The sequence below is a fragment of the Prionailurus viverrinus genome, chromosome E2 (assembly GCF_022837055.1).
Source record: "Prionailurus viverrinus isolate Anna chromosome E2, UM_Priviv_1.0, whole genome shotgun sequence".
Classification (NCBI taxonomy): Eukaryota; Metazoa; Chordata; class Mammalia; order Carnivora; family Felidae; genus Prionailurus; species Prionailurus viverrinus.
Window position 1 is genome coordinate 606339 of NC_062575.1, and position 19299 is coordinate 625637.

The following is a 19299-nucleotide window of genomic DNA, read 5'->3' on the forward strand; positions in this document are numbered from 1 at the left end:
CGAGGCTTGCCGGGCGGGCGGCGGCGGCCGGGGGCCGCTGAGGGCTGTGGCGCCGGGGCGGGCTCCGAGGGGACCCTGGTGCTAGGGGTCGTGCGTCCTCCTAGCCTGGCAGCTGGGGGTTCGTGTCTGCGCGCGTCCGCGGCGCCTAGGTGGCCTTTGCTCCTCCAGCCCCCATTGAAGGTGCGCGTCTGTCCACGCGGGAGTGGGGTGCCCTGCTTTGAGACCCGGGGCCTGCGTGTCCTAGCTGGCAATGCTGGGCATCTCCCTTGCCACCCCGCCCAGTGCCCAGCGCGGCAGGGGTCAGCAGCACCAGGAGGGGCATTTGTCAGGCATCTTCACTGACTTGAGCAGAGGGCAGGAGCTGCTGTGGGAACCATGAATCAGGCAGTCTCCGGGAGACTGAATGTGGCCACTACTGGGTTCCCACACAATTTCCAGGCAGTATTCCTTTCTCGTGCTGAAGTTTCAATGCATGATGTTTCCCTATTGTTTCAATTTTTAATTTTCTACTACTTATATTTTTGTTTTCTCCTTGGTTATATTATAGGACGTTTGTCTGTTGCAGTAGTTCTCAAAGTGTGGGCCAGGGACACCCTGGAGCTTCCTGAGACCCTGTGAGTTGGTGAGTTCAAAACTAAGTTCAGCACTGAGTGTTATATGTAACTGATGAGTCACTAAATTCTACACCTGAAACAAATTTTACCATATATGTTAACTAACCAGAATTTAAATAAAAACTTGAAAAGGAAGGAAAAAACCCATGAGTTCATAATAATAGCTTTCCCCCCCACTCCCATTTTCTCACGAATGTACAATAGAGTTTTCCAGAGACTTCTGGATGTGTAATATTGCAACAGAATGATAGTGTTAAAGATAAACAAAATGGACATTGATTAACATGGTGAAAACAGATTTTATTCAGTAACTGCTGACAGTGGGGGAAAGCACTGAACCCCACTTGCATTTGTGCAGAGGTGACTGGGCCTTTTAAAGAAGAATAAGGGAATCAGAAGGGGGAGAGAGCAGGACTCATGTGGAAAACTACAAAGTGTTGGTCAGTGTAAATATGATTGAGCCAGTGTGCTGTTGCCTGGTGATTATCAAAGTTAGGGTTCTACCCTCCCACAGAGACTAGAGACAGCAGCCCTCTCCTTTCTGACCATTCTGTTTCAAAGGAAACTTTCCTTAAAAAAGACTCTGAGTTGTAGGATGTACACAGACATCTCAGACAGAAAGAATTCAGTTCTAAGCTCTTTTTTAGTAAATGCTATAAGAAGAGGAGGTCAGGAGCTATCCTTGGGTGTTCACCAGAACAAACAGCAAATTCTCCTGGCAGCATTTCTCAGGGAGGCAGTCAGCAGGCATTTCACTGGAGGATGGTGTCTTTCTAGGGACACAGCATTGTGCTGCTAGAAGCCATGCCAGACTCCAGTTGTCTCCTACTGAAGAGGTTAGGACTGAACTGAGAGTACTAAGAGTACTGAGACTCTGCAAGTCTCAAAGGCACAAGCAGCTATGGAAACCCAACTGCCATACATTAAAGAGATTTGCAAAAATATAATGCAACACTAGTCACTAATATTTACTTGTTTTGGAAACTGTAGTTATTTTCCATAAAGTGGGGATTTTGAAAAAAACAAACAAACAAAACAAAAACAAAATGTTGTATTTGTTTTTTAGGGCTACCATAAAAAAGTACCACAAACTGGGTGACTTAAATAACAAAAACGTATTGTCTAATTATGGAGGCTACAAGAGATCAAGGTTTTGATATGGTTTGGTCCTTCTGAGGGCATGAGAGAGATACTCTGCTCAATCCCTCTTTTCTCAACTTCTGGTGGTTTCCCAGCAATCTTTGGTATCCGTTGGCTTGTAGATCTCTGCCTTCATCTTCATATGACTTCTCCCTGTGTGCACGTCTGTCTAGAATTTTCCTCTTTTTATAAAGACACCAGGGGCACTTGGGTGGCTCAGTCGGTTAAGCATCCGACTTTGGCTCAGGTCATGATCTCAGGGCTCGTGAGTTCGAGACCTGCGTTGGGCTTTCTGCTGTCAGCACAGAGCCCACTTTGGATCCTCTGTCCCCCTCTCTGTCCCTCCCCTGCTCATGCTCAAGCTCTCTCTCTCTCAAAAATAAATAAACATTGGGGTACCTGGGTGGCTCAGTCAGTTAAACATCCTACTGATTCTTGGTTTCAGCTTAGGTTATGATCTCATGGTTTGTAAGTTTGAGCCCCGCATTGGGCTCTGTGCTGGTGGTGTGGAGCCTGTTTGGGATTCTCTCTCTCCCTCTCTCTCTTTCTGCCCTTCTCTGATTCCTGCTGTTTGTCTCTCTCAAAATAAATAACTAAATTTTTTTTTTAAAAAAGCATTCTCAGGGTTTCTGTGTGGCTCAGTTGGTTGAGCGTCCAACTTCAGCTCGGGTCAAGCCCCGTGGGGAGTTCAAGCACCGTGCTGGGCTCTGTGCTGACAGCTCAGAGTCTGGAGCCAGCTTTGGATCCTCTGTCCCTTTCTCTCTCTGCCCTTCCCCTGCTCTCTCTCTCTCTCTCTCTCTCTCTCTCTCTCTTTCTCTCTGTCAAAAATAAATAAACATTAAAAAATTAAAAAAAAATTCTTTTGTTGAAAATCTTTAAGAAATAAACATTAAAAAAATGAAAGCATGCTTTGATAATAATTTTGTATGTATTCCTCTGGTTTTGATATGGAGTATATTATTTTTTAGTCTAAACAAAATCAGATTATTTTTTATTTTACTTACTTATTTTATTATTTTCCTCTTTGACCAAATAGCTTTTGGATGATAATTTATTTTTAATGTTTAAAAAATTTTTTTTTTTTTTTTTTAAATTTTTTTTTTTTTTTTTTTTTTCAACGTTTATTTATTTTTGGGACAGAGAGAGACAGAGCATGAACGGGGGAGGGGCAGAGAGAGAGGGAGACACAGAATCGGAAACAGGCTCCAGGCTCTGAGCCATCAGCCCAGAGCCCGACGCGGGGCTCGAACTCACGGACCGTGAGATCGTGACCTGGCTGAAGTCGGACGCTTAACCGACTGCGCCACCCAGGCGCCCCTAATGTTTAAAAAATTTTTAATGTTTATTTATTTTTAAGAGAGAGAGAGAGAGAGCATAAATAGGGGAGGGGCAGAGAGAGAGGGAGACACAGAAGCTGAAGCAGGCTCCAGGCTCTGAGCTGTCAGCACAGAGACCAATACGGAGCTTGAACTCATGAACTGTGAGATCATGACCTGAGTTGAAGTCAGATGCTCATCCAACTGAGCCACCCAGTTGCCCCCACATCTTTCTTTTTAAAACCCTTTTAGGGGGCACCTGGGTGGCTCAGTCGGTTAAGCGTCCAACTTTGGCCCAGGTCATGATCTCACAGTTTGTGGATTCAAGCCCCGCATTAGGCTGTGTGCTGATGGCTCAAAGCCTGCAACCTGCTTCGGATTCTGTGTCTCCTTCTCTCTTTGCCCCTCCCCCACTCACGCTCTATCTCTCTCCTTCAAAAATAAACATTAAAAAAAAAAATCTTTTTTAAAACCCTTTTAGAGCATTCTCACACCATTCCTCTATGTGCCTGAAAATCCACTTTCTGAAGAGGGAAAATCCACAAGTGGGAGGCCTAAAGGAGATTGGATGGGAGCGATGGGGATATTTCGGTGGAAAGTGTCCCAGGCAGAGATCACAGAATATAGCAAGACTCTAGATGCTCAAAGAACTGTCTTGTGAAACTTAAATATATGTAGGTGTATATCATGTTTTCTCCTTACCTTGGCTAATATTTTAAACTGGGCGGCTCCACTTTATGTCCCTTGGGCGCCTCAATATAACCTGTCCAAAAGCATACGTGCTGTTCTTGCGCTCCAAGCTTCCTCCTTCATGTCACCTCAGCCTACTCATCTTTCTGTATCATAATCTGATATAAGATTAAGATTCTTTGAGAAAGATTCCTTTCTCTCTGTTACTCCTCCGTGGGTCACTGAGGATCCATGGTGGATTAAGATAGCCCCAAATTCTTTGTGTCTCTTCCCACCAGGAGGTGGAATTTATATCCCCTCCCCCTGTCTGGGCTGCCCCTGACTGACTATGCAATAAAATGTAGCAAAAGTGATGATGTGTGACTTCTGAGGCCAAATCATAAGAAGTTTTTGCAGATTCTGCCTGGGTCTCCTGGAATGTTCATTCTTGGGACACCCTCTCTTAGAACCCAGCCACCGTGCTGAGAGGAGCCTAGGCCACTTGAAGGGGTCTAATGTCGGTGCTCCAGTCAACAGTCCCAGCTGAGCTCACAGCTGGCAGCCAGCGCCAGCCTTAATCTTCACCCTGAGCCTTCAAATGTCTCCAGCCCTGATCGCGTTGACCTGAAACTACACAAGAGGCCCTAAGTGAAAAGAACCACCCAGCTACCCAGTCAACTTATAGAACGGTAAGAAATTAAAGAAATTATTGTTTTAAACCACTGTGTTTGGGATGTTTGTTACATAATATTAGAAAAGTGAATCTGTGGCTTGTGGATTTTTACCTTCCTAAAAATCTTTCCTGCTCGTTCCTTCCTATTAGTTCAGTCCCTCATCATTGTTTTTAAAAATACAAAACACATGTTTGTTTGTTTTTTTAATTTTTTTTTCAATGTTTATTTATTTTTGGGACAGAGAGAGACAGAGCATGAACGGGGGAGGGGCAGAGAGAGAGGGAGACACAGAATCGGAAGCAGGCTCCAGGCTCCGAGCCATCAGCCCAGAGCCCGACGCGGGGCTCGAACTCACGGACCGCGAGATCGTGACCTGGCTGAAGTCAGACGCTTAACTGACTGCGCCACCCAGGCGCCCCTAAAACACATGTTTTTAAGCAAGTAATACATTCTCATGACTTGAAATTCAGAAGGTGCACTATAGTATCTGGTGAGATCTTCCTCTGTCCCTTGACTCCCACCACTGACTTCCTTACTTACTAGCAACTACTATTTTTAGTTTCTTGTAGGTCCTTCTGGAGACACCTTATGTATTCACAAGTAAATATATGTAAATATTTTTTCATTCTCTTATACAAGTGGTGGCTACCACGCATTGAATTTTACCTTGCTTTTATTCAGTTAATAATATCCTAGAAATCTTTCCATACAAGCATGTAAGATCCTTCCTTATTATTTTTAACAACTTTATTGAGATATTAGTTCCTCTTCATCTATTTAAAGTGGGGTCCCCAGTTGGAGCATAGAGACTTTCTGGGGGTGAGAAAATGACTTTTAGGTTAAGAACCTTAGTAGACAAACTGGCCTGCAGGAGAGTGTTGAGAACCACAGAAGAAATAGCTCATGACAGAACAAAACATAAAGAGATGGAAATTTTGATGGAAGGTAATAGCCTAAGTGAACAGATCCAGAAAGCCTCATGGGCCAATAATGGGACCCTAGATGGAGAATGGGGGACAGAGAGAGAAGCTCATGATCAAGGCAATCACTGAGGAAAGTTTGTTGATGTGAAGAAATTCTTTGTCAGTGTTGGAGAGGGCTCACCGAGTTCTTGGAAGGAGTGATGTATTAAACTGTTTGAAAATCCATTTGGTCACAAATTGTGTGTGTGTGTGTGTGTGTGTGTGTGTGTGTGTGTGTGTGTTATGAATGTGTAAATACAACTATTGTGACTGTTATGCCAAGCTTGTTAATCATTTCATGGTGAATCACTTATCTACTTAAACAGCCATTTTTTTTTCCTGAGAAATATGTTAAAGTTTCCCCAAATGACTGTACTGTAGATTTACCCATTTTTCCTGGTATTTCTACTATTTTTCAGTAGTGCCATTTCTTTTTTTCAACGTTTATTTATTTTTGGGACAGAGAGAGACAGAGCATGAACGGGGGAGGGGCAGAGAGAGAGGGAGACACAGAATCGGAAACAGGCTCCAGGCTCTGAGCCATCAGCCCAGAGCCTGACGTGGGGCTCGAACTCCCGGACCGCGAGATCGTGACCTGGCTGAAGTTGGATGCTTAACCGACTGCGCCACCCAGGCGCCCCTCAGTAGTGCCATTTCTAAAGGTTCATGGTCATTTAAAATCTTTGTAGATTTTACCTTTTATTAACATAAAATATCCCTCTGCAGAACAGAGAGGGTTATTGAATCAAGTGGTCTGAAACCCTGTAGAGCTCTTCATACCCCAGGGTCTTTCCAGAAATTATACCCCTTGACACTTCTGCATCAGTGTATCTCCCTCACCAACCTCTGACGTATGGGCTTTACAATTTTAAAACAATCCTTGCAAAGCCAAATGGCATGGAACAGTGACTGGCCTTTTAAATTTGCATTTCCCTAGGTTAGATCTATGTATCTACTTCTAGGCCATGTTTGAATCCTTTCTTCCAAGCACTTTGGATTGTCTTAGCTTTACTTTTTCCAGCTAATTTCAGACCATTTGCTTATTATATGATCATTCTGTGTTAGTTATCTAGCGCTTATTGGGTGCCCTCTCTGTTCCAGATTCTCTGGGGCAGACCCAGCTTGGGCCCTCTGCCTGGCAGCTAGGAACAGCTTGACCTCATGGGAGAAAGATGCTGGGTTTCTTTGAGCATCTTTCTGGAGAGCTCAGCACAGCTGTGGCCAAACACCAGGAAAACTGCTGGGGGAGGCAGCCCCTTTGGAGCAGAGCGTTTCCAAGATCAGGATACAGTGTGACTGGAATCTCCAGATCTGTTAGGGAAAGGGTCCTGCTATGAAGTGGGCAGATGTAGAATCCTCAAATCTGGACCGATGAACAAGCTGTTTTCTACCTGGGATGGCTAGATCTGTGACCTCAATGTGCAGCAGACAAAGGGCAATCCCTTCCCACTCCCTCTGAGCCCGGCAATGTGCGAACGGTTTCCACATGTGCAGGAGACATAGAAACCACCATCGAGCTATCTACATCTTCTCCAACTCCAACTAGACAGATTCTTACACACGAGAATGTCTGAGAATACAGCTGGGCATGGCTCTATGGAGTGACACTTCATTTTCCTCTCCAGAGATCATAGTTCCAGCCAAGTCTTGACCACTAACTCACTCTTTGTTCCTGAACCCCCCCCCCCCAACACACACACACAGGGTGACTGCTTGATCCCCAACCCCTGAGAGAGTAAGATTGACATCTCATGTGCCAACCTCTTCTCTGGAAGTCAGGAGATCAGTTCCAGTCTTTGCAGTAGGAAATGAGACCTGGATAACATCCTTCATCTAAGGGGAGGGAACTGAGGAACAGAGAGGTAGGCATAAAAGTCCCTCAGGCCACACAGCATGTTCATTAAGGAAAACTCACCAAATATGACTAGTGAGTCTTTAATCTCATACAATTCCTCCTCAAATCTGCTCCTATTTCCTTCATCATCCTTCCAGTGCTGGAGTTGAGAGGAGATGAGATGAGATGAGATGAGATGAGATGAGATGAGATGAGATGAGATGAGATGATTCTCCAGCGCTTCTTCATTGAACCAAGAATGGCTATTATGTACCAGGAACTGTTTGGCAGTGAAGCAGACAACAGCCCTACCCTTATGAACTGACATTTTGTGTGTGTGTGGAAGGTGGGGTGGGTTAGAATTATTTTTTTTAATTACATATTTTTTATGTCAGATGGTATTAGGATGAACTAGGTTCTGTTGAACTAACAAACAAGACCCCACTTTCAGTGGCTCATGTCTGCTTACAGTTGATTTACTAGTCATGCTCTCTGTCCACTGGGGTTGGCAGTTGAGTGGGAGGGGAAAGGGGTGTTGTCCAGCTCATCATGGCTATGATGGGTGTTGCTGGTTACCAGAGCTTCCTTGTCTTGACTCCCTCTGCATCCCCTGCAGCAATAATCACTTGTACAGCGTGACTGAGTTTCTCTCTGTGAGATCTGCAACCAGCCACCAGTGGTGTGGAGGAGGAGGTGACAGATCCAAGTGTCAACTGCTGCTGCTGCTGCTGATCAACTGCTGAGATGATGATGGGAGTTTAAGTTCACTGTGATTTCCACACCGAGAATTTGAAGAAGACCAACAAGGAGCTCGGTGGGCTGGGGCTCAAGGAAGACACAGCTCTGGTACGTACATGGATGGCAAGCAGGATTACAGGGACAAGAGGACAGATTGTGAAAACAGAACATGCAACCTGAAAGTGGAGCAAGGACCTAAATATCCAGAACTCCTCCATCAGTTCTGTTTCTACAAGAATGAATATGAATAGTGTAAATAATTCTTGGGTGATGTTATATACACAGAGCACATTTGTTGACAGCCAGCTGGCAAAATTCATACAGCCTTAGCATCACATCCTCAAGAATTAAGATGCTAAGAGCTGATGATGTTGAAAGAAAGTCAGAGGCTTCCACAGCCCCCAGAAGGACAAATGTACAATTAGTGTATCTCAGAGTCATCTTAGGTCAAGAACATTCTGCTCATGCTATCTTCATTAAATACCGTGCAACATGTCTGCAGCTGGTAAACTGGACCTGAACATTACTAAGAATGTTTAACATTCTTAGTGGTGTTTAACACACCGGGGCACCTAGCTGACTTATGGTAAAGCATGTGACTCTTGATGTCAGAGTTGTGAGTTCAAACCCCATGTTAGGCATAGAGCTTACATTTAAAAAAAAAAGTTTAAACATAAATTTATGTTTTATGTTTAGGGTATTTATAGAAGAAAAAAAGACAATATCATTTTTTTGTTTACTTATCAAGGTACTGTGTCATTTAAGCCTGGAACGATCCAAATGGGATTTGAGTCTACAAACTGAATCATGGCAAGGAGTGTCAAGTCTGAGGTATGTAGGTGTGATTCTGAAAACCAGCCTCAAGCAGGATTTATATGAACCGTGTGTTTTACCCACTTGAGCAGCCAGGGCAATAGTCTGAACTACTAATGGAACAGGTACTGTGAATACGGCTAAATATATTCATGTTTGAAGAAGCATGAGAGCTCGCACAAAGAAGACTAATGTGGCAGCCTAGGCTCCACCTGTTACAAGTCCCGTTTTCAGGGTTGGCCTGGCCCTTGGCTGACACCTGGCAACTTGGCTTTTAGAGTTTTGTGTGTATCCCAACTGATAAGCATGTCTCACTGTGCCCAGAATATGCAAACGATGTGATTTACACTGAACACCTGCTTTCCTTCTGGGAGTCTGGAATGTGGTATGTTTTAGACAGAAGGTGCCTACTTGCCTGGTCTTCAGTGCATTGTGTGACCCCCTCAGAAGAGGGAGAGAAAAGAGGGAGAGATTGCATCACAATCTGTCCTCTTGTCCCTGTAATCCTGCTCGGTGTGGAAATCACAGTGAACTTAAACTCCCATCATCATCTCAGTGCATTGTGTGACCCCCTCAGAAGAGGGGAGAAGAGAAGAGAGAAATCCTGCATGTGGATTTCCCCAGACTTCACCTTTCTCCTTATGGTCCACCTGTGTGTCCTTGCTACATCACTACAATAAGCCTTAGCTGTGAGTATGAGGATATGCTGAGTCTCATGAAATTGCCTGGAAATCTCTGGATGTGGGGATGGTCTTGTGGCCCTCAACAGTTTCGCTGCCTAGTTGTATCAAAATTATGTGTAGGATTATTTTGATATCTGTATTCTAAAATGGGGGAGGGGAGAATGGATTTCTGTTTCTCGTTAAAAGGAGCCTCTGGGTCACATGTAATAGATGTGGTATCTAGTGTTTTTATCAAAAAAGGAAAAAAAAGCCACAAACTTAAATAAAACTAACAAAGAGGAAAGCGATATGTGGATATACGATTTTGAGATTACTATTTACAAAATGTTAAAAAAAAAATAGGGGTGCCTGGCTGGCTCAGTCAGTGGGGCATGCGATCTTAATCTCGGGTTGTAAATTCAAGCCCCACATTGGGTGCAGAGATTACTTAAAAATCTTTAGGGGCGCCTGGGTGGCTCAGTTGGTTAAGCATCTGACTTAGATTCAGGTCATGATCTCACTGTTCATGAATTCAAGCCCCACATCAGGCTCTGTGCTGACAGCTCAGAGCTTGGAGCCTGCTTCGGATTCTGTGTCTCCCTCTCTTTCTGCCCCTACCCTGCTTGCGTTCAGTCTCTCTCTCTCAAAAATAAACATTAAAAAAAAATTTTTTTTTAATCTTTAAAAAACAAAACAACCAAAATGTTAAGGAAAAAATAGCAAGTGTCCTTGAACTATCCAGGTATCTAGGTATCACCTCAGCCTCAGCCTGACCAAGTGGACTCTCTGAAGATGGGCCCAGGAGCCACAATTCTAATAGCTCCTCTCAGGTGGGTCTTATGCATGTTTTGATCAGGAACCACTGACCTCTGAGTATGAGAATAATTCGGGTGGAAAGGGCTCAGGTTCTTATTTCAGATGAGCCCACTTCTTGGGTCCTAGGACTTGTGTGGGGGTAGAATACCTATTAGAGCAAGGCTGAAGCACTGGCTGCATATGCAGGAGCTGCACCCTTCAATCCCCAGTCCCTCCATCTGCCTCTTCGAATTCCCACTGGGCTTAGTCTCCAGGCACACATAACCACCACGTGTGGAGTCCCCACTATGGCTTGAGGACACTGTGGCATTGCACACATCTTCTGTACCCAAGTCTCCAGTAGCGCCTTCATTGAATGAGGCTGCTCTTGTGACTTGCTGAATGCAGAAATCTCTCAGATGTTTTAGCCAACAGGAATTGTCAAACGATGTTCACTCCGCTGGGTCTGTTGGGCAGGTCCTTCCCCCCAGGCTCTGCCATCTTCTGAGAGTTATGCAATAGCAGGACCAACTATCCAATCACAAGCAAAGTTCCCATCTGTTCTGTCCAGGCTGCCTAGCCAAGGTGTTTTCCACCTCAACCTCAGAGTCTCATATGAACCACAGCAGCTATATTACTTGAAGTGTTTTATGATGGAAACCAGGTAACTGCCAGAGTAACCTTGGGGGAAGCACATTCAATACTTGGTTACACAAATTCACACAACTGTCTTGCCACATCTAGTTGTCCCAGGCTATCAGCACCTTTCTAGGTCCCCACTCTGGGGCTGCCTTCTGACTTCCTGGTGATAAGGCTGCTGGAAAATCAAGTCTTGAAAGACTAAGCCATTCCCCTTTAATTCCAGGGACTTCTAAGAAGCCAAGGAGCCTTCCTTCTTCTGGAATGAAATCTAATTTGCTAAACAGAAAAGTCTGACATCTTTCTTTTTGCTCTTGCTTTTTAAATTGTCAATCTACTATGACAGCAACACTGAATCAAAAGAAGGAAAATTGTACCCAATCCCACAAATCAATTGCAGATGTCCTCATGTACTGTGGTTTTTGCTCACCTATAGTTACACATTGTTAATAATTTGTTACCCAAATAAGGAATGTACCACCAGGGAATGAAGTACTACAGAAGGTATAAAATGAAATCCGGGTCTCCTGCCCTACCCTACTCAACAGTCACATTCCATCAATGACTATTAACCATTTCTTTCTTTTTTTAACCATTTCTATTCCAGTTCTTCCTGAGGCCATCTCTATAATTCTGATCTTTTATGGCCTATAGACTTAACTGACTTCCTGCTCTGGTAAGCAGTGTAGATTTGGCTCAGACTGTTGCTCCTCTATTTGCATCTAATTTGTCATATTACCATTTTGAGCCCGAGTTCTAGTCTCCTAAATAACCTATCATATTATATTTAAAAGTCCACTTCCTAAGATGAGGATACAGGGATACTCTGTCTCCCCACTACGTCTCTTTCTCCTACTTTACAACAGCTGCAGACTGTACCCTCACTCTTAGTGCTGACAACAGTGGTGCTCTACTCCTGCCGTTATGAAACCCTCACATCACAGCTCTGGGTTTCTTTCTTTAAAAAAAGCAAAAAACAAACAAAAAAACCCCAGTATCTCCTGTTTATATCTATGCAAATACTGTTCAGTGAAAGACCAAAACAATCTGATTATATATCTCTTTCTTTTATTCCAATATCATGAGTCTTCTGCCTCCTCTAAGAAGAAATATTAGCATCAGGGTCAAATGCATGGATCTTATTCATCATAGATTGTAGTTGGCAAGATCTGAAGATCTTTCAGCTTTCCTTCCCCTTCTCTTCCCTTCTCCCTTCCTTTTCCTTCCCTTCTCTCCTTTCCTTCCTCTTTTCTTTCTTGTCCAATAATCTCACTTTTAATTTCATAGTCTATTCTTGTTTTCATAATTCTCTTTTAAAAAGAGCATCTTGGATTTATTTTTCACTTGCAATTATTTTTTGACCCACTCTTAGAATAAAGCTTTTAAATATTTGGTTCCCTGAATATCTGTTCTCTTTGGGGTCAGTTTTTGTTTCATTTTAGATATTTTTTATTTTATGTTGAAAGCTTTCATCATTTTTCACACCTTGGCTCCCACCCATAGTGAAAAGACTATCAAAGAAGATGGGAAATTCCATAGGTGGGTGAGACTGGTTTAATGGCATGCTTTGCTATACGGTGAAAAGTGCAAGAAGTAGTTGTTAGGATGAAGGTCCTTATAATGCCTAAACAAGGCAGCTTTTGTTCTGGAACATAATCCACCTAATTCTCTAGTCCTTCAAACTGTTTCTAGCACATAACTTTCTCCCTCCTATATTTTTTGCTTGCCCACAGCCAGATACTTACTGCAAGACAAGAAAAAAGGGGGAGGAGGGAGAGGAAATTCAGTTTCAGAACAGATTTTTCAATTAATCCTGTTTTCTCCCACACCTCTCAGTGTACAGCTCTGCCAGGGGACTGTGGCCTCTACTGCAGCCCTCTTCACAGGACCCTGGCTTCAGCCTTTCCCACTCTGCATCTCCAGCTGATGCCCTCACATCTGCTTTCACCTTGCTCAAATTTGCAGGTACAGCCTCTCCCACTTTCTTCACCATGGTTGATTTACAGTTCAGTCTTTTTTTGAACATGTTGCTGAATGACTTTTTAAAATGTTTATTTATTTTTGAGATAGAGAGAACGAGCAAGCAGGGGAGGGGTAGAGAGAGTGGGAGACAGAAGATCTGAAGCAGACTCTGTGCTGACAGCAGCCAGCCTAATGTGGGACTTAAATTCATGAACCATGAGATCATGACCTGAGCCAAAGGCAGACACTCAACCAACTGAGCCACCCAAGCGCCCCCAGAGTCTACTTTTAATTCCAATAAAACCCATTTCAGAAGACTTCCCATCCTTAGACCTCCTCCAGTTCATGTTAACTGCTGGTTTACATTGATCATTGCTGGCTACATATTTCATCACTCAATACCAACTTCACCATGCAATGATTTCATTTTAGACAGTGTTTGGGGCTTTACATCAAGAATATCTTCCAATCCATTATTTCTAGGAATGTGTTACAGGGACAATGTCTGAGTAAGTTTGGGTGGTTGTTTTCACTAAAAAGATTATTTGGTGGGTATACTTACATTTTGAATTTCCTAACTCCTACTAAGAGCTCTGACTGAAAATTTTAAATCAGTGATCATGTTCATAGTTTCTCATCTAAATGCAGAAGTAAACACATTTTAATGTACATACAAATTACTTGTGCTACGTTTGGGAATTGTAAGCTCTTGGGTTTTACTGCCAGAGGTTCTGATTTAGTAGATCAAGGTAAGCTTGGTAATATGCAGTTTCAATGAACACTCCAAGCAAATCTGATATATGTGGTCATTAGAGCACACTCTGAGAGTCATACCTTGGTCACCTGATGTCTAATAAAGGTTTCGCAGTGAGCTTTTCCATCTTGATTATTCAGAGTTTCTCTCCCATGAATTTTTTCATGTTGAATAAGGGATGTAATATAACTGAAAACTTTCCCGCATTCGTTACATTCATAGGGTTTTTCTCCAGTATGAATTCTCTGATGCCTAGTAAGCTGACATCGCTGACTAAAGGCCTTTTCACAATGATTACATTCATAGGGTTTCTCGCCAGTGTGTGTCCTCTCGTGTTTTGTAAGAGTTGACCGATCATTAAAGGCTTTCCCACAGTCAATACATTCATAGGGCTTTTCTCCAGTATGTGTTCTCTGATGTTCAATAAGGCGTGACTTCTGACTGAAGGCTTTAAAACACATGTTACACTGATACGGCTTGTCTCCAATGTGTGTTCTTTGATGCACAATAAGGGGAGATCTCTGGCTGAAAGCTTTTCCACAATGACTACACTCATAAGGTTTCTCTCCAGTATGGGTTCGCTGGTGCACAACAAGCTGTGATCGCTGCCGAAAAGATTTCCCACAGTCATTACATTCGTATGGTTTCTCTCCAGAATGAATTCTCTGATGTGAAAGAAGGTGAGAGCTCCCAGCAAAGGCTTTCCCACACTGATTACATTCAAAAGGTTTCTCTCCAGTATGAGTTCTCTGATGCTCAATAAGGTGAGAGCTCCCAGTGAAAGCTTTATCACACTGATTGCATTTATATGGTTTCTCTCCAGTGTGAATTCGCAGATGCCTAATAAGCTGAGTGCTTCTAATGAAGGACTTTCCACACTGGTTACATTCATAGGGTTTCTCTCCAGTGTGAGTCCTTTTGTGTGCAACAAAGTCAGAACTTTGGCTGAAGGACTTTCCACAATGACCACACTCATAAGGTTTCTCTCCAGTATGAATTCTCTGGTGTACAATAAGGTTAGAGTTCCACCTGAAAGATTTTCCACATTCATGACATTTATATGGTTTTTCTCCGGTGTGAGTTCGCTGATGCCTAATAAGTTTGGAACTCTGGGTGAAGGATTTCCCACACTGGTTACATTCATAGGGCTTCTCTCCAGTGTGGGTTCTCTGGTGTACAACAAGGTCATAGCTCTGGCTGAAAGACTTCCCACACAGAGAACATTCATAGGGCTTTTCTCCAGTGTGTGTTCTCTGGTGTACAACAAGCTTAGAGCAACAGCTGAAAGATTTTCCACATTGATTACATGCATGTGGCTTCTTTCCAGTCTGAATGATGTCACAGTCAGTAAAAGATGACGCCTCATGGAAGGTATTACATTCCTCCTCACATCTAAATGGTGCTTCTTCAGGATCACTTATCACAGTTTGTACAAGGCATTTGTCACACTCATACTGGAGTTCTCTAAAATGCATTGGTTTGTGTTCATTCATAGACATGCTATGATTAATGATGTTTCTATAGTCTGTACAGTCATCGCTGCTCTCTGCTGAAAAAATTCTATTATGGTATTGAAGGGAGGTATCATAGTTGAAAGAGTCACTACTGACAGTATATTCATAAGGCTTTTTATTTCTTGTTTCAACATTTGTAAATTTATTCAAGGAAATGCTCTGATAGAAGGCGCTAGGACTTTGGTGATTTTCATGGGGCTTCAGATCAGCCCAGCCTTTCTCATGATTAATGAAAACTGAATTCTGTTTCAACTTTTTAACCTGTGACTCAAGTGTATGGAAATGTGCTCTTGTGGGTAATGTTGGAGGTAGAAGTCTTAAATTCAGGTAACTTCCCCCAAGGTCAGGCTCACAATGTTTCCCGTGAGCAAACGGTCTTTCTGGGGTGAGTATCGTTTGACTCAAAGGGTCTTCCTGGTGCTCCCTTAGCTGGTCCCTCCAATCCTGCCTTCCTCCCAATGTTACCAACCAGGGGCCCTCCTCCTGTATGCAGCATTTCATTTCTATGTTGTGGAATGGTTCTTCCACAGCAGTATCCTCTTTAGAAGCTGACTCTTCCTTTTCAAGTGTATTCTTCCAGTCTGAAAGAAATCCAAAATACTGAATTACTGGATATGTATTAGAGGGAGAGGATGGGATGAAGGAGACCCACCTAGTATAAGAGGTGTCTCTGGGTTTGTTTCTAACCCATGGATTGTAATTTCATGCAGGATGTGGGGGGGGGGGGGGAAGATGGATCAGAAAACAGGAAATCAGTGATAAAGTATAAAAAACAAGCAAAGATACTGGGGGACTGGTCCCCAAAGAAGGAGCAGAGAAATAAGAATAAGCAGGGGAGGGTAAAGAATAAAGGAGAAATCCACAAAAAGAATCGGGGGGGGGGGGGTCTGAAGGTATACAGCCCCAATAACCACAAAAGATACCTACGTTCTAATTGCTGGAACCTGTGAATATGGTACCTGATTGGGGAAAAAGGGTCTTTGCAGATGTGTAAGTTAAGGAACTTGAGATAGGGAGAGTATCTGTGTGGGCCCTAAATGTCACCAGGAGTGTCCTTATAAAAGGGAGGTAGAGAGAGATTTGACACACACAGAGAAGGTGATATGAACACGGAACAAAGAGATTTAGAGATGCTGGCCTTAAAGACTGAAGTGATATGGGCACAAACCAAGGAATGCTGCAGCCACCAGAAGTGGGAAGAAACAAGGAACAGATTTCCTTCTGGACCCTTCCAAGGGAGCATGACTCTGCTGCCATGGTATTGATTTCAGGTTTCTGGCCTCCAAAACTAGAAGAATCAATTTGTTTTGTTTTAACCCACCCAACTGGTAATATTACAGCAGCCATGGGAAATTAATACAGGGGCCTATCTGGTGCCTCAATCTAGATTATTGATCCAGAATCTTACTCTATTTATTTTCTGGTTCTGGATCTTGAAACAGGATCCCAAACATCAACACTGACTTAATATTCCTAACACACTATTTCTACTGTTTCTTCAGGCTACCCACAGAAAAAAAGACTCTTTCACCACTCCATAGTCAATGCCACCGACACCCCAGAAAAGCACTGTCGTCCTTGAAACAGTGTGGTTGGCCAGGCTGGGTTGCAACTGGGCTTCACTAACCAGCAACTTCTGAAGCTCATTCTCCTCGTGGTAAGCCAGGAATAAAAATCCTTAGCTTACAGGGTTTGATGCACAAATGAACCGATCTGTGAGTCCTACATGGTGCCTGGCACAGAGTGCACTGTTAGTTCATGGTACCATTGATATCATCACCCCTGATTGTCCTAACAAGCATTCCTCCCTCTGTTGAAATAGTGGGCCTCTAACAAGTGCTACAGGTTCCCAGCTCAGGACCCTTGCCTGAGTTCTCCAAGATTCCCCCTTTACGTGTCACTCTTCCTATTTCAGGTGTATAGCTGCCCACATTTAGTACTATCAAGGCCTCTGCTCAAGTCCCCATGCTTCACTCTCCATGTCTGCCATGGAGACAGGGATCCTCCATTTGGCAAAATGTTAACTATACTCTGTGGCCCTCCTTTAACTCCAGGAGGACATTTCCGACTTGGACAAAGTCCTTATCTAAGCTCAACACCCTCCACGAGCAATGCTGTTCTCCTTTCCAAGACTCTGTTGTGTTCCCTTGTGATGTTGCCTTGGAATCCCTAATGATCAGAACTTTTTCAAATGAAACAATGAAGGGGAGTGAAAAGGTATTTGGGGACGAGAAGGAGGAAAGAAGTCTTTGGGTGGCTAAAGGTGTCTAAATTGTGTCTGGTCATTGGGAACTGGGCAAAGGAGGTTAGACATTTTTCAGCAGTGTCTCCATTAAGATTTCAAAATGAGGAAAACAGAGATAGTGATGTCTATGACTGATGAGAATAAAGATGCTGCCCATAAACTGAATTCAGGATGGCATCATGAGAATGACCAAGAACAAGTAAAAGTGGGTGACGCTTCAGAGGGAAAAATAACAATAATAGAGGCTGCAAGTGCGAGTTATAGGGTAAGAAGCAACAAGAGCACATAAGATAAACTCAACGCCTCTGGCTAGGGGAACACAGAAGGCAGTGTGAAGGTCGAAGATGGTGTGAAGGATACACATGATGCTTCCTGCTAACTGAAAGCAGCCAGTTAAGAAAGGCCATGTACTGCAGGATTCCAACTATAGGACATACTAAAAAAGGTAAAACCAGAGAGAGTAAAACAACCAGTGGTTTCCAGGAGTTAGGGTGGAGGGAGGAAGGAACACGTGGAGCAAAGAGGATATTTAGGGCAGTGGAATTATTTTGCATGATACTATGATAGATATATGGCATCATACATTTGCCCAAACCCATACAGTGTACAACACCAAGAGTGAACCTGATGTAAACTATTGATCTCTATTGGTAATAATGGGTTAATACAGCTTCACCCATTGTTTTCTTTTTAGAGAGAGAGAGAGAGCACACACGTGCATGCAGCATACACACCCGTGAATGGGGGAGGTGCAAAGAGAGGGAGAGCCTAAGCAGGCTCCGTGCCCAGTGTGGACTGTGGGACCATCACCTGAGCTGAAATAAACAGCTGGACACTCAACTGACTGAGCCACCCAGGCGCCACACACAGCTTCACCCATTGTAACAAAAGTACCACAGCATATAAAATATTAGTAACAGAGGAAACTGTGTGTGTGTGGTGGGGGAGGGAAGGGTGAAATATGGGAACTCTGTACTTTCTGCCCAACTTTCTGTAAACATAAAACTGCTCTAATAAATAAAATCTATTAATTAAAACAGAACAGCAACAAAAATCAGAAGCAGCCTAATTAGTTAGGATGATGCACATGTTCTAAATTGATCGTAGAAATGGATGCACATTCTGTGAATATACTAAAATCCCCTGCATACTTTATTTTTTTTTTAATTTTTTTTTCAACATTTATTTATTTTTGGGGGGACAGAGAGAGACAGAGCATGAACGGGGGAGGGGCAGAGAGAGAGGGAGACACAGAATCGGAAACTGGCTCCAGGCTCTGAGCCATCAGCCCAGAGCCCGACGCGGGGCTCGAACTCCCGGACCGCGAGATCGTGACCTGGCTGAAGTCGGACCCTTAACCGACTGCGGCACCCAGGCGCCCCTCCCCTGCATACTTTAAATTAGTGCGTTGTATGGTATGTGCATTGTATCTGACACAGCTATTAAAAAAAAGAGAGTTCCAACCAGGCTGCCACACTGGGATGTATCAGGAAGTGGATGAGAAGAGGTGGGAAAATAAGTCCAGGAACTGATTTGGTAGAAATCCTTCTGGAAGGAATAGGTCGTTGCCACTTCCCAGGATGCACAAGTTCTCACCATACCTCTGGATCATCTAGTAGTTATGGGAATGTCCAACGTGGAGGAGGGATGGACACCCAACTACAGGGTAAAGACCAGGCCTGAAGGGGAAGTCTGAGGAGTCGCTGCCTTGGGTGGAAGTCAGGACGAAGGACTCAAGGAAAAGGGCACAAGGAGCTGGGAGTAGATGAAGCAAGCAGCTAAGGGATGAAGACCAAGGGAAGATGGGAAAAGAAAAGAACGTGTACATAAGAAATGTCAGGACAACAATGATGTGTTTTTCATGGACTGGGGATGGAGGGATGGGTTGATGTGGCTGAGAATGAGGCTTTTTGGACGCCTGAGGAAGCTCCCTGCTCCTCCTCCCCTCCGAGGACCCAGGGTCCTGGG

General features: G+C 43.6%; 1 protein-coding gene and 1 long non-coding RNA gene across 18 annotated transcripts in view; one reads left to right on the forward strand and one right to left on the reverse strand.

The window, feature by feature from the left end:
- Nucleotides 1–18499, forward strand: LOC125152453 (uncharacterized). 5 transcript variants are annotated; one of them, XR_007147196.1, is made up of 10 exons: nucleotides 1–180; nucleotides 548–622; nucleotides 4207–4428; nucleotides 7826–8055; nucleotides 8696–8778; nucleotides 10165–10252; nucleotides 12693–12821; nucleotides 14228–14336; nucleotides 16589–16743; nucleotides 18026–18493. It is a non-coding gene; the product is annotated as an uncharacterized LOC125152453 (long non-coding RNA). The 5 variants fall into 5 exon arrangements; XR_007147197.1 differs by lacking the exon at nucleotides 14228–14336 and having other exon boundaries at nucleotides 17141–18499; XR_007147195.1 differs by lacking the exon at nucleotides 14228–14336 and having other exon boundaries at nucleotides 18026–18489.
- ZNF544 (zinc finger protein 544) overlaps nucleotides 13462–19299 on the reverse strand; it is a 15146-nt gene continuing 9308 nt past the window's right edge. For all 13 annotated transcript variants that reach the window (XM_047834223.1, XM_047834233.1, XM_047834235.1 and 10 more), the window contains one exon: nucleotides 13462–15667. In XM_047834223.1, coding sequence (XP_047690179.1) covers nucleotides 13647–15667 — 2021 coding nt within the window. In that variant the 3' untranslated portion in view covers nucleotides 13462–13646. The remainder of the gene's footprint in view (nucleotides 15668–19299) is intronic.